At 51.4% G+C, this 14,390-nt stretch overlaps 1 protein-coding gene across 2 annotated transcripts; it reads left to right on the top strand.

Moving 5' to 3' along the window:
* The first annotated feature begins 1,098 nt into the window (after window positions 1-1,098).
* RSPH9 (radial spoke head component 9) lies at window positions 1,099-14,321 on the top strand. Of its 2 annotated transcripts, none has more exons than XM_015237404.3 (5): window positions 1,099-1,360; window positions 4,488-4,653; window positions 6,779-6,908; window positions 7,385-7,531; window positions 14,016-14,146. In XM_015237404.3, exons 1-5 carry the CDS (start codon window positions 1,134-1,136, stop codon window positions 14,024-14,026), a joined length of 681 nt encoding a protein of 226 aa, XP_015092890.2. In that variant the 5' UTR covers window positions 1,099-1,133; the 3' UTR covers window positions 14,027-14,146. The 2 variants fall into 2 exon arrangements, with proteins under 2 accessions (XP_015092890.2, XP_006202023.2); XM_006201961.3 differs by having other exon boundaries at window positions 1,100-1,360; window positions 14,109-14,321.
* The last annotated feature ends 69 nt before the right edge of the window (window positions 14,322-14,390 follow it).

Here is a 14,390-nt window from a genome sequence, read left to right as displayed (position 1 = left end):
AGCTCCCTCAATTACTAATTTTAAAAGCCTTCACGAACAGTGTCTAGACAATCAAAACAAAGTAATTATCCAGGTAATTGAGACACTTCTCTATCACCTTGTCATTGGGACCCAGGTCAGTCTGATTTCATGATTCCTGTCCAAAGGAATCCAGAAATTAAAAGATCAGTTAACAATTTTAACGATAAATCTCATCTCCTTCCCTGATAACAAGCCTGCTGAGGCACCTGCTTATCTTTCTGACCTTGGCTGGGCACTGGAGAGGTAGATGTGAAGAAATAGCCCCTAGCCCAGGGACTGAAGAGTCCAGCTGCAGTGGGGTTCTGGCATTTCAAGTTTTGCTACCATTTGAGCTTAAAATCAAGTTGTGGGGCCAGCAGTAGGTACATGTAGGTGGTAGGGGAAGTGTAGTTGTTAATGTTGTAAGTGAAGATGTTGATGGTAAAGTGTAGTCTGTAAAGTCACCCTTTTTGTATCCTCTGCACTCTCCTTTCCCAAGGTGTGGTGTCATCCCATTGCCTAGGTCTTGGTTTGCCACCAAAGGAACAGTCCTAAGGAAGGGGGAAATACGAGATATCTGTGAAGACTGAAGAGAGTGGAATAGGTGGACCCCATCCTGTAAGACCTGGCTTTGAGGGGGATTGATTGCCTTAGAATCCTAGAGCCAAGAGGACCTCAAATTCTTTTCTTCATAGATAATTCTGAGGCCAAGACAAGAGAGGACAAGAATGGAATAATACAGCTAATGTCACTGTGGCATTACTTTCTTCCTAAGCCCCCACTGCATACACAGTGAGGACCCAATAAATATTGTGTGGAAGGGCTTAGGGAAAACAAAAATATCCCCGGAATTGGGTTTAGTTGGGACCTCCAACCTACCACATTGTAGCCTACATATTTTGGGGGAAAACCATGCCGTTGTCGTGACAAATGAACGCACCCCGTCACCTACTGGAGAAAAGAAGCGGGAGGGACGCCCAAGCTTTTCAGAAGGGCTCCTGGGAAGAAGAGCCGGCGGGAGGCGGGTCAGGTGGAATCCTGCTTCCGGCAGGACGGAGGGGCGGAGCCTTGGGTCTCCAAGGTCACGGCTTCTCCTAGCAACCTGACAGGCGTTGAGCTGAGCCGCCGGCGCGATGGACGCGGAGAGCCTCCTGTTATCGCTGGAGCTGGCGTCCGGTAGTGGGCAGGGCCTCAGCCCAGACCGTCGGGCCTCGCTGCTCACTTCCCTTACGCTGGTTAAACGCGACTACCGCTTCGATCGGGTCCTCTTCTGGGGCCGCATCCTCGGCCTCGTTGCGGATTACTATATCGCGCAGGGCCTGAGTGAGGACCAGCTCGCACCGCGCAAGACGCTGTACAGGTGGAGGCGGCGCCCGGGTGGGCGGAGGCCGCAGGGGGATACCGAGGGGAGAGCCACAGGGGACCGGGAATGAGGGGGCAGGGTGCGAGGTAGGCTCAGAAAGCGCTGGGCCTGCGGGGTCAAGGAAGGGGGTGGACGAGGCCTGAGAGGGCGGAGCCCTGGGAGGACCAGCGGGTGGGGCGCCAGAGAAGCTTAAAGACTGGTGGGATAATAAGAGAGGCAGGGCGAGAACGGAGGCCCAGCAGATGAAAGTTCTTGAAAAAAGGAGACCCGGAGTAGAAGCCAGGTGCAAGCCTGGAGTGGACCTGGGCTTTTAAAGAGTTCAGTTTGGAGAACGGTCTTAAGCCCAAGGCGGTGGTGTGGAGGTGTTTAAGTGGTAGAAATAATGGGACTTGTGACTGAACGGGGGAAGTGAAGAAAAGGTCAAGGTTGACCCTCCCAGCTTAGGTAGCCAGTTAAATGCTGGTGTCAGTGGGAGAGAATCTAGGAGGCAGGACTAGGGAAGGCCTAGAGACTTTGGTGTGAGTGCCTGGAGGGCGGGGTGGTAAGGAGGCATATTGAAGTACAGATCTGGAGTCCAGAAGAAAAATTTGGACTGAAGATAGAGATTTGAGACTCATTTTATTCCATAAGTTTTTATTTCTTTGGCACTTACTATGTGCCAGGCATTGACCTAGACACCAGGAATTTAGTGCTAAATGAGACTAAGTCCTTGTTTTCAGGGAGTTTACATTTTAGTGTGTATGTGGGAGGAGGGGAGACAGACAATAAATAAACACACATATACTGCATACACTTAGCACTGGTGCTAAGTGCAAAAGGAGATAGAGAACGCAGGGTGGGGTACTATTTTAAATAGGGTGGTCAGAAAGATGCTCCATATCACTAATTAGCAGAGAAATGCAACTCAAAACTACAATGAGGTGTCACCTCACACTGGTCAGAATGGCGATCATTAAAAAGTCTACAAACGATAAATGCTGTAGAGGATGTGGAGAAAAGGGAGCCCTCCTACACTGTTAGTGGGAATGTAGTTTGGTGCAACCACTATGGAAAATAGTATGGAGATTCCTTAAAAATCTAAAAATAGAGTTGCCATATGATCCAGCAATCCCATTCCTAGGCATATATCTGGAGAAAATGCTAACTCAAAAAAATACATGCACCCCAATGTTCATAGCACTATTTACAATAGCCAAGACATGGAAGCAACCTAAATGTCCACTGACAGATGACTGGACAAGGTAGTTGTGGTATATTTATATAACGGAATACTACTCAGCCATAAAAAATTAAATAATGCCATTTACAGCAACATGAATGGACCTGGAGATTATCATACTAAGTGAAGTAAGTCAGGAAGAGAAAGACAAATTCCCTATGATAGCACTTATATGTGGAATCTAAAAAATGACACAAATGTATTTATTTATAAAACAGAAAGAGACTCACAGGCATAGAAAACAAACTTACGGTTACCAAAGGGGAAAGGGGTAAATTAGGAGTTTGGGATTTGCAGATATAAACTATATATAAAATAGATAAACAACAAAGTCCTCCTGTTAGCACAGGGAACTATAATCAATATCTTGTAATGGCCTATAATGAAAAGAATATGAAAAAGAATATATATATATATATATATATATGAATGAATCACTATGCTGTACACCAGAAACTGACACAACATTGTAAATCAATGATACTTCAATTAAATAGATAAACAAATAGGGTGGTTGGGGGTGGCCTCTCTGATGAGGTAACATTTGTGAAGAGATCTGAAGCAACTGAGAGAGCTATGTGTTTGTCCTGAGGGAAAAGAATTCCAGGCAAGGGCAAAAGCCCTGAGGCAGGTGTGTGCTCAGTGTATTTGTGGAGCCCTCTAGAGCCTAGTGTGGCTACAGAAGAGTGAGTGGGAGGGACCACTGCAGGACATGAGGTCAGAGAGGGCCTGAGACAATCATGCAGGGCCTTGTAAGGGCATTGTAAGGACTTGGCTCAATGGAAAGTCATTGTAAGGTTCTCCTTAGGTTTCAGCAGTTGGGTACGGACTAGACTGAAGGGGGAGCAGGTATGGACATGGGGAGACAGATGCATTAAGAAGCTACTACAATATCTGGGCAAGAGTAGATGGTGGCTTGGACCAGGGTGGAAGCCATGGAGGTGGTGAAAAGTGGCTGGATTCTAGATAATCGACTAGGGAGTAGCTGAGGTTCTGGGGATCAGGTGCGTGAGACTGCAGAGAGAAAAAGAGGAGTGAGAACTTGTCCCTGGAAATACTTAAGGCACTAGAGGAGGGAGAAGGGAGATGTCAAAGGAAATAGAAATGGGAATGCATTTGTTGGCTTTTAGGTTCCATGGATGAACTTTTGAGCAGTTTCTTGCATGTGGGGGCAGAATCATGTGCAGTGGTCAAAGAGTGAAAGTGACGGGGAGGAAGGGCTCCTGCAGGGGAAACTGTTGTTCTAGATTATGGTTCAGAGAAACCATGGTTGGGGAAAAGGAGGCAGGGAGAGGAAAGGGGCATTTTCTGGAGGGGCAGGGATGTGAGGGGTGTTGTTTTAGAAGGACCCAGTGGAGAGTGGAGGGAGGAAACATGAGCAGAGACCAGGATGGAGACACAGACCCTCCGTGGATGAGGGAGGAGCAGGAGGACGTCTACTGGTAGGACGTGAGAAAGAAGGGACTGGGCTGGCGAGTGCCCCGAAGACCTCGGAGGAAGAGAGCTCCCTGAGCCCGGGCTGGGCTTCCCTGAGAAGAGGGCGGAGATAGCCATGCTGTTGGCTCAGCAGGCAGGCTGAGCACGACCTTGGGGCCACCAGAGCAGAAGCACCAGCAACTGAGGAAAGTTCAGCTTCCAGAAATTCACCCAGGATCTCACAGTCCAGTTATCTAGAAAGAAGCTCTCGGAATCTTGGCATACTGAAGCTTTTTTAAAAAGTTGGAAAAAAAAATTGAATTTGCATCATATGGGGGTGAGATGCCCCATAGGTACTTAGGGTTTCTAAGGGGAAAGGTGTGACTCCCAACAGCTTTTCTTGGGCCTTACCCCTTGGGAGAAGATGGGGGGCAGGAAGCCTGGGTGAGAGGGGAGGTGGAATCGGGGTGATGGGGATGTCGTTGGCAGCTTGAACTGCATGGAGTGGAGCCTCTTGCCCCCTGCCACAGAGGAGATGGCGACGCAGACTTCTGTGGTGAAGGGCCGCTTCATGGGGGACCCGTCGCATGAGTACGAACACACTGAGGTGCAGAAGGTGAACGAGGGTGAAAAGGTCTTTGAAGAAGAAGTAGTGGTGAGTGAAGACAAGAGGAGGAGGAGGGCCTGAACGAAAAGGGCCTGGGCCATTCACATCCCAGCCCACTGAAAACGGGGGCAGCAGCAGCTGTTATCATTACCGCCCCCGTGGCTGGTTGGGCCTGGAGTGCTGGGTGTGCGTGGCCCTGTGCTACTGTGCCTGTCTCATCACTGTATCCTCACAGCTCTGGGAAGTTGGTACATTACTCTCCAGGTGGTGGAGAGGAGGAAACTGAAGTGTAGAGAGGTTGAGTGACTTGCCCAGGGTCACACAGCTCCTGAGCGAAGACAGGGTGGAAAGTGGGTGGGCAGCTCTTGTGGGAGCCAGGCTCTGGGGTGGGGGCTGGGAAGAAGGGGTCTGTGCTGCGCTCTGGGGTAAGGGGGTGTGCACAGGTGCTTATATTTTTGTAAAACTTGAATTTTAGTAGATAATATAGTCATGTGGTTCAAACTTCAAAGGTACAAAAAGAATATAGTAAAGTTTCCCTCCCACCTTGTCCACCAGTCACTTGGGTTCTCTTTTTGGAGGACATTAACATAACTGTTTTGTCTGTGTGTGTGTGTCCATATCTTGTTACTCAGAGCACAGTCTGGATCAGAAGCATCACTATGCCCTGGGAGTTAGAAATAGAGAATCTTGGGCTGGCATCAGGGTCTGAATTTTAACACATTCCAAAGGGATTCAAATACACATTAACGTTTGAGCTCTGCTTCCAGAGACATTCTATACAAATACAAATCTCAGCCAATCTCGACATATTCTCTTTTTATCTTAAAAGAAAAAAAGGTGGCAGGTTATGCACATAGTTCTGTACCTTGCTTTTTTTCACCTAACCATATATTTTGGAGATTTTTTTCTACATCAGTACCCTGAAGAGCCTCCCCATTCATTTTACCATCCTATGAGTGTACCATATTTAACCAGTGTCTTATTCATGGAAACATAGGTTTCCAAGTTACAGCTCTGACAAGCAGGGCCACAATGAATGACCTTATGCACGCATCATTTCCGATGTGTGGGCTCTATTTGAAGAATCAACTCCTAGAAGTGGAATTGTTGGGTCAAAAAACAACGAGCCCAGGTTTTGAGACTAGACAAAACTTGAGATTCAAAACACAGCCTCTGCTCTTGAAGCCAGGTGATGGCAAAATTCTGGGTCTGGGTCTGTGATGCTTCATTGCAACCCCTTGCCCACCTGATGAACTTAACCTCTCCTCAGTTTTATTTTCTGTAGAATTGGGATAATTATATTCACTTTGCAGGCTTGTGCAGATTAAATAAGGTGACATGTTTAAAGCCCCTGGCCTAGACACCTAATAAGTATTAGTTTCCATCTCCTCCTTGGTAAACAAGTCTAGTCAGCAGCCCATGGGGCTCGGTGACTCTGGGGGCCCCTGGTGACATGTTTTCCTTGTCAAGTGGTGCTATTTCTCAAACATCTCTATGAAGTCCTTTTGTTCAGGGTCACCCTTGATATTGATTATAACCAAATTTCATCTGCATAAAAATGCTATAGTATGGGGTGATGCTTGAGAAGTAATGTTAAGTCAAAGAGCAGAATATGAAACTATATAAACTGTAACTCTAATTTTCCTTTGAATATATGCGTAGAGAAAAAGAATAGAAGGAAGTATGCCAATATGTTACCAGTGATTACCTTTAGGAGGCAGGATTAGAGTGGTTTTCATTCTCTTAGGTATATTACAAAATATATCTATATTACCCAAATATCCTACAGTGAGCATGATAGCTTTTATATTTTAAAAAAGCAAAGGAAGCAACATTAAAATATGATGAGAGAATGGTATGTTTCCGGTAGGGTACATGAGAAACCATTAGTGGTGTTTGTCCCCAGTGATGGCAGCTGGGGAGCCAGGGATGAGGTGAGAGAGACTGCTTTTTTCTTTTTTTTTAAGTTTTAAATATTGCACCAGTATGTATTACCAATTTAAGGAAGGGAGGGGGAGAGAGTGAGGGAGGGAAAGCGAGGACTCACCCATCCTGCTTTTCCATGGACCTGGCATCTGTGCTGACCCCAGTCGGACAGTCACGCCGAGGGCACTTGCACCAGGGGTGACTGGCACAGTGCCCTGGCAGGAAGACTCATCCCCTGTCTGCTCAGGTCCAGATCAAGGAGGAGACCCGCTTGGTGTCTGTCATTGACCAGATCGACAAGGCTGTGGCTATTGTCCCTCGAGGCGCTCTCTTTAAGACTCCTTTTGGATCCATAAACGTCAATCGGACCTTTGAAGGTGAGCTCTCAGGGGCCTCTCTCAAGGCCTGAAGGTGTCTCTTCCCAAGCATAGTCCGACAGGTGTCTGGGAGTCCAGGGGAACCTTCCTACTTTCTCAGAGAAGGAACAGCTGTGGCTGCATCACTTGGGAGGATGTGCCCAATGGCCTGGCATTAGCACTTGGCACAGGTACCCAGTCCCTGGACCCTGATTCTTTTGTGCCTGAGGGTAGGAGAGCCTCTGGCTGCCAGGGTCCGGGGCTTTGTGTGGGGCTGCGCTCCTGACCTTTCCCCTCCTTTCTCCTCTGTAGCCTGTCCTTATTGCAGGACCTGGGCCAAGTTCAGGCGGAGGGAACACTGCTCCCTTTTTGCCCTTTAGTTCCCCATCAGTAGTTGACTGAGTCCTCTACAAGCCCCTCTGTGAGGTTCCCAATCATAGAGAAAGGGGGCTGTGGGACTTAGGGCTGATCATCCCTTCCTACCTGCTGCCTCTTAGGCCTGTCCTTGTCCGAAGCCAAGAAGCTCAGTTCCTACTTCCACTTCAAGGAGCCTGTTGAGCTGAAGAACAAGACCCTGCTTGAGAAGGCTGACATGGACCCCTCCCTGGACTTCATGGACTCCTTGGAGCATGACATCCCCAAAGGTAACAGCCTGTTACTTTGAGAATGCTGGATCTGGCCCCAGCTCAGAGCAGCGGGCCAAGCCACCTGCCGTTCTTCTCTGAGTGAGTCGGACTGAGGGCCTGGGTGGGAACTGGGGGTTCACCATGGGACCTTGAGGGTGGAGCTTCCCCAGGGCTCAATACAGGGCTCCGCTCATAGTAAACAGGTAGTAAGTGAGGACAAAAGGATTGATTGTTCCATATGCTTCCACAGACAGGAAGTCTCTCAGTGCCTCTTTTGATTTTCATATCCATCTTGAATGGAGGCAAGTTGGGAATCTCCCCTATCCAAACATCTCTGAAAACATCCCTGAAAATACTAGTTATACATACATCTCAACTGTTAGTTTCAGAGTTAGATCCAGTGCTTGGCACATAGCTGGTGCTCAGGGAGTGGGTGCTGACTGACCTGCTAAAGAAGTGAGTTCTGTGCATTTTCTCCCTGCTATGTGTGTTGTACTTTTTAATCTCAAAATGGACAACTTCAGAGCCTCCCTGTGCTTCAGGTTCCACCTGGCCCAGGCATATAGCCAGCAGTTGGTGGTGGGATCACAGAGACCCCAGATGCTTCCCCTGAGCTTTGCCAGTCAAGTGTGTCCTGGGAAGATGCTCTTACTTGGATGCTACATCCCAGGACAGGTGCCAGGTTCTGAGCATTCGGGAGCCAGACCCAAGGCACTGACACAGCACCCCTGCTTCTTTCCCTTCCCATGCTTGGTGCTCTGAGAACTGGAGGGATCTGTTGTTGATGACAGCAATGATAATGATAATAACAACTCCTAAAAGCAGTGACACTGCTTATTGTGCGCCAGGCACTGTACTCAGTCCTTCCCATGCCTTATCTCATTGTAATCTTCGCAGCTGACCTAGGAGGTAGATACTATTATTATCCCCATTTTACAGGTGAAGAAACAGGCTCAGAGAGTTAAGCCCAAGGACACAACTAATGTTAGAGCATTAGACTCCAGGGCTCTGCCCCTAACGGAAGTGTCACGTAGATGGTGTTTTTCTTTTAAGTGGACAGTGGGGATGGCAGGACAGTAGTCACCCCCACCACTAGGGGGAAACACTTCTAAGAAGCAACGAGGAACCCCTTAGGGCTGGAACTCAGGGTAGGGGTGTGATGTGAATAGCGGTTAAAGGCAAGGGCTCTGGAGTCAGAAAGCCTGGGTTGGAATCCTGAATCTGCTACATACTAGCTGTGTGACCTCAGGGAATTCCCTCAATTTCCTTGTGCCTCAATTTCCAAAAGGGGAATAATATGTTCTATCTCATTGGATTGTTATGAGAATTAAATAAGTTAATACTATACAAAATGCTTATGATAGTGCCTAACATATTAAGGACTGAATTAAAAATTAATAATTATTACTTATATTATTTTCAGTGGAAAGAAGGCCTTACTGAGGTGGGTTGGGCAGGCCTAGAACGGCCTAGATGGCCAAGGGGTAGTAGGCCTAGACCAAGGCAGGAGCTGCTTGTGGCTTGTGAGCAGGTCTGTGATAAGGCAGTGGTGCATGGATGGATGGAGAAGGGGAAGCCAGGGATCTGGAGACAGTTTCAGGTCTACTGCAGTGCCCCAAGGGCCTGGGCCATAGGATCCCTGGTGAGTAAGGGCTGCCAGCAAAGAGTGACTACTCTGGCCTCTGCCACATGGGGGTGCCAGAATCCAGCCTCCCTGAACATAGAAAGAGGGTCCTGGACCTTTTGGGGAGATGAAGGTTTATAGGGGCTTGGGCATTTCTCACTTATCAGACATACTTTCCAGACTCATGTTACCTCCACCAACTCTGCTCGCATCCTGGCTAGGAGCCTGAGGGGGCTGCACATCCCCTGCTGATAAAGGGAGCCAGGAACACTGTGGTGGGGGCCCAGCACCAGGGGCTGAGTGGTGGGCAGGGAAAAGTCCTCCTAATGTCCTTAACCTGGGGGCAGAAGCCCCTCCTCCCTGATTCAGGGTGTGGCTGGAAAGCCTGGCTCGGTGCTGACCTTTCAGCCTTCACACCTGCAACAGAATGTTCCAAGGCCAGCAGACGACACACTCCCTCCAGTGCTTGGTGACCAGGCCTCCTCCCCCTGGAACTTCATCCTTTGTGCAGTGGGAGGGGCCAGGAGGGTGCTGGGGCCTTTGCAGCCATGACCAAAGCTGACTAGACAGGGTGTGGGGGCCCAACAGTCTTCCTAAGGGAACCCCACCAGCCCTATCTGCCATGCACTTGGGATAAAGGGGACACGCAAAGCAGCTCTCTCTCTCCACAGCAGGGGATGTGAAATACAGAGCTTTGGGGTATTCCTAAAGGATGCTGGGGCCAGTCAGCAAGTGAATTAATCAGGCCCCTGGGAGGTAGAGGATCTGGACCCGGGAGGTGGATGAGTTGCAGGAGCCTGAGGCCCTAGACTTCTTGCCCTAATGGTGGGCCTTAGGGCTGAAGGATCAGCCAATGATTCAACACCCTAGTCTTCCCCAGTATGCTGCTTTGTCCTTAGTGCTGGAGCCTTGGGAGCTGAAGGTTCCTGGCATCTTCTGTGTGTGTATGTGGCCTGAGGGGAGGGGTGCTCCCAGCCTGACCCTGGGAGACATCACAGCTTCTGGGGCACTGGCTCCTTTCCTCCCAGAGCCACCACCAGAAAGCCTCCAGGAAGTCAGGCCCAGTTTTTTCTCATAATGGCTTGATGGAGGCGTGGGGTGGTAGTGGTGGTGGTGGTGTAGAAGTGTGGATGGTCAGGGGAGAGCACTCTGATTTTGCTTCCAGATTCCTTCCTTATTGCCAGTGAAAGAGCAGGAGCTGCTGGGAGGCTGCCCCACCTGGCGGACAGCAGCCAGGCTACTAAGTAGGGCCAAAATCCCACGTTAGAGTCCCCTGGGACACCAGCACTGGATGGTGGGATGGAATTTGGCAGCTCTTCTCTGCCCAGGTAGGATCACTGTTTCCTTTCTGGGTCTGAGGGGAACTTCGTGTCACCTGTGAGCAGGGATGGTTTAGGCTGGCCCTGTCCCTGGGACTCCTGCTGTCTGCCCATGGGGTAGGCCAGGAGGTCAGCAGCTGGTCCCTGGGCCACCCTTGGCTGAAGAGAGGATGGGATATTTCCTGGGGCCACTAATGCCCTCCTGAGCCATCCTGCTCTGCAGAGTTTTGTGGGAGCAGGTAACTTTGAGGGCAGAACTATCCTCCTGGTAGACACCGGGCAACAGCTAAGAGTTCTCTGAGACTGGGCTGCAGCCAGGTGATGCAGAGCTCCAGGTCAGGATGCCAGGTTTCTCGGCAGTACTCTGCCATTCAATGCTCTTCAATCTTCCACTCCATCAGCAAATACCACTGAGCAGCTACAACATGCCAGGCACTGGGGATGCTGTCAGGAACAAGGCAGACACCATCCTTGCCTCACAGAGGCTTTGGAAAGACCAAATGAAATAAAGGATGGGAAGTGGAAATGTAAAACAGAAGGTGCCTCACAAAAAAGGTCGTCGGTGTCCTGCAAAGCAGAGTTCGGGTGGAGGGCAGAAAACCTCTCCTTGCACCACTCTGGGCTGGAGCTGACAGCTGACTGCCTGGCACTGGGCTGTTGGGGCGCCAGCACAAGTGAGTTCTCAGCAGCAATGCCCAGTTCAGGCAGCAGAGGGCAGCAAGGGGCCTGCCTGTCTGGAAAGTGGCCTTTAAAATGTGGCTGGGGACGGGATGGGGACAGGAGAGACAGTACTGGAGAGGGGTGGGGAATATGGTGTCTGGGATCAGCCCTTCCTTGGTGGGTGTGCAGGTGGGGTTCCTCCCACCAGTCCCTTGGAATCCTGGCTGACAGGTGCCTCGACCTTCTAGACCAGAGGTCTGGCCTTGGCCATCATTAGACAGGTTACTCTTCCACCTGTAGCCCCCCACCCAGTGCCCCTGGACAGCTCTGAACCCCAGCCTGGTTCTCCTCCTCAAACTTAATCTCAGAGCTGTGTTGCCCTTCTTTCTGGAAGACAGGAGAATGTAATGATGAAGAGCATACACCCAATTGAGGTTTCCAAACCAGCAAGGTGGGTGAGATCCTCAGGGCCCAGGACACCCAGGACTTCCTGCTGATGCAAGAGGCCCCATTCCTTATTTACTAGTGTGTATCCCACTACATCCTCAAAAAAGAGAGCTTGTGGAGAAGAGTGGCCACCAGGGGGGCGGAGGGGAGGTCTGAGGAGACTTGGAAGAGACGAGGGGCTTTGAGCTGAAACAGCAGGGCTGCAGGAGGCTGCTTCCCCTGAGTCCTAGAGGTTGTGGCTGGCCGGGCCCAGCCTTTCCAGCATTTGCAATAAGTGGGTGAAGGTGACAGCAAGTGCCTGGCTTCCCAGATAGATGCTACGTGACTCCTGGGACATTGAAAGTCTGTTTCCTGAGTGACAAGCTGAGCCAGGGACAAGGAGAGGAGGACTGGATTGTGACAGGAATGCAAGGGAGGGAGAAGGCAGTGTCAGCTGGCCGGTCCCTCACATGCTGCTTCTGTAGTCTGCCAGCACCCTTCAGCCCGCTTGGCACTGTCCCCTGCCCTGACGGGGGCACTATATTTTGCTAGCATCTCGACCAGGTTCCCCTAGCTCCTGGCTGAGGTTGGGGAAGCTCCTGCTGATGAGCCTGGGCCCCTCATCTACTGGAAGCAAGAAGTAGCCAAACCCTAGCTGGGGAGACTGGTGCCAGGGGAACTCAGGACCCAGCCCTTGCCCAGGATGTGCCAAGGCGCTGATGACAGGGAACTGATAGAATGGTCAGGGTTGGGGGACTCCCGATTCCAGTTCTCTGGGGGCAGTGTTTGGCCTAGGCACACTGCAAGCTGCCTTCCCCAGGTGGGTGAAGCTTGACCTTCTTCAGTTTGAGGGGGCTGTGACTGTGGGCTCTAAGGGCAGGGATAGACTCCCCAAATGATGTTCTGGACACTGGCAGGGAGAACTAAGCAGGGCTATCTTCCTAGGGGTCTGTGCTTCTGGCCAAAGGCTGAACACAGCGTAATGGGAACACTTCGTTCTGTCACACCCCATTTCCTGTGACCCCTAGGCCATCTCTGTTTTCTGGAATGAGTGAGTAGGAGGCAATAGGCTAAGGCCTCTAGAACTCTGCCAGCAGGTCTTGGAGGTGGAAGACCTCAGGTACCCAGAGAGGAAAGCTGTAGGAGCTAGAAGAAATACTCCCTTCTCTGACCAGGAAAGATCCCCCCCAATCCCTGGCAGTGCCCTGGCCAGAGCTCTGATAACCCAGGAACACACTTCTTCCTCCTTGATGCTGTCTGGCTGGCACTGAGCAGGCCTGAGGGAGTGGGATCAAGCCCACACTGTGCCTTCCACTTCATCTCATGGTTGGTGGTGGCACTTGCTGCAGGCCACCGCACAATGCTGAGGTGGCCTCCAAGTGGCATCCCCCTAAGCAAACCAGGGGCAGATGACCTGCATGCAGCCAGAAAGCTCAGGCTTTGACCTGGGCAGGTGCTGGCACCTAAGCAAGGCTGAGCTGCCATCAGGGCCAGGGGTGCTTGGTGGTCAGGTCTCTCAGATGCAGGGTGGCCCCCTGGTGGGTGGGGCCTGATTTGTGAGGCTGCTGGGTGTGGAGTGACCAGGGTGGGCCATGGTTGGAGGAGGCCTGGGGGCAACGGGGCGATGGGAGCCAGGCAGCCGGGGCTTAGCTGGCAGCTGATGAAGGCCTCGGCATAGCTCTCAGTGCATCACTGGCTGGTCCGGCACCAAAACCTTCAAAGCATTTGCCTTTCTGGCAAGGCCTGGAGCAGAGCTGCGGCTGGGCCGGGGAGAGGCCTCAGTGCGCAGGGGAATAGAAGCTCCAGATCTGCATCCAGAGGCGATTTTCCCAGGCTCCTTCCTCCCACACAGCGGCTCCCTCCCTCGGTTCTGGAGCTGGATCAGGCCTTTCCCGCCAAGTCCTTATGGCTGCACAACTCAGCCTCGGGCTGGGCTGCTCCCGTCTGGGGAGCAAAAAACCAGGGCAGAACCCAGGACAGACAAAGGCTCATTAGCTGCAGCCCAAGTCCCCTCCCGCCAAGGATGGCTCCCAGGCTCCTAGCTGCCAGAAAGGGCTATTGAGCTGGGAGGCCTGAAACGACCACACTTCTACGTGAGTCTGGTCAGGACTGATCCATCTCTGAGAAGAGGCTTCTGGGCCTGGGGACAAGGGCAAATGGTAAGTAGAGGCAAAGCGTGCCGGGACTGAAGGCCACTAGTGAGCACCCTTAGTGCAGGGTGGGGGAGCCTTGAGTCTCCCTGCTCAGCCCCAGCTCCCCTCCGCCTGTGGACTGTGGATTCAGCTGCCTCCCCCGCACAACCTTTCACTAGACTTGCTGACAGGAACAAAATGGACTGCTTTGAATTTCACCTCTTTTCATTTCCTCTGTCCTCCCTCTGGAAGTGGTTTTAATGAGCAGTGAAATGGCTCAAAGGCAATCAGGAGGAGTAAAGTGCCGGGATAATTAATTAAATTGTCTTCCCTGTTCCCAGTGGAACCTTGACGCCCAGGCCTGGCTGCTTGGGGCCTCTGCACACCCCGCAGGGCTCCTGCTGCACAGCACCCAGGCCCTGCCTCCTCCCCAGGGTCCTGGAGCATCCAGATGGAGAGGGGCAACGCCTTGGTGGTGCTGCGCAGCCTGCTCTGGCCGGGCCTCACCTTCTACCACGCTCCCCGCACCAAGAACTATGGCTACATCTACGTGGGCACCGGCGAGAAGAACACAGACCTGCCCTTCATGCTGTAGGAGGGCCGCCCAGGAGTCTCAACAGTATTTTCATAAACTCCGGTGAATCTGGTCTGTTCGCTCTGTGCTGCTGCTTCCCATCTCCGCCTCTATCTGCTGTCCAGGCTGAGGAGAGGCTCAG

The sequence above is a fragment of the Vicugna pacos genome, chromosome 20 (assembly GCF_048564905.1).
Source record: "Vicugna pacos chromosome 20, VicPac4, whole genome shotgun sequence".
In the NCBI taxonomy this organism is placed as follows: domain Eukaryota; kingdom Metazoa; phylum Chordata; class Mammalia; order Artiodactyla; family Camelidae; genus Vicugna; species Vicugna pacos.
The sequence above is the reverse complement of the archived record's forward strand: the minus strand, read 5'-3'. Positions and strand labels throughout refer to the sequence as shown.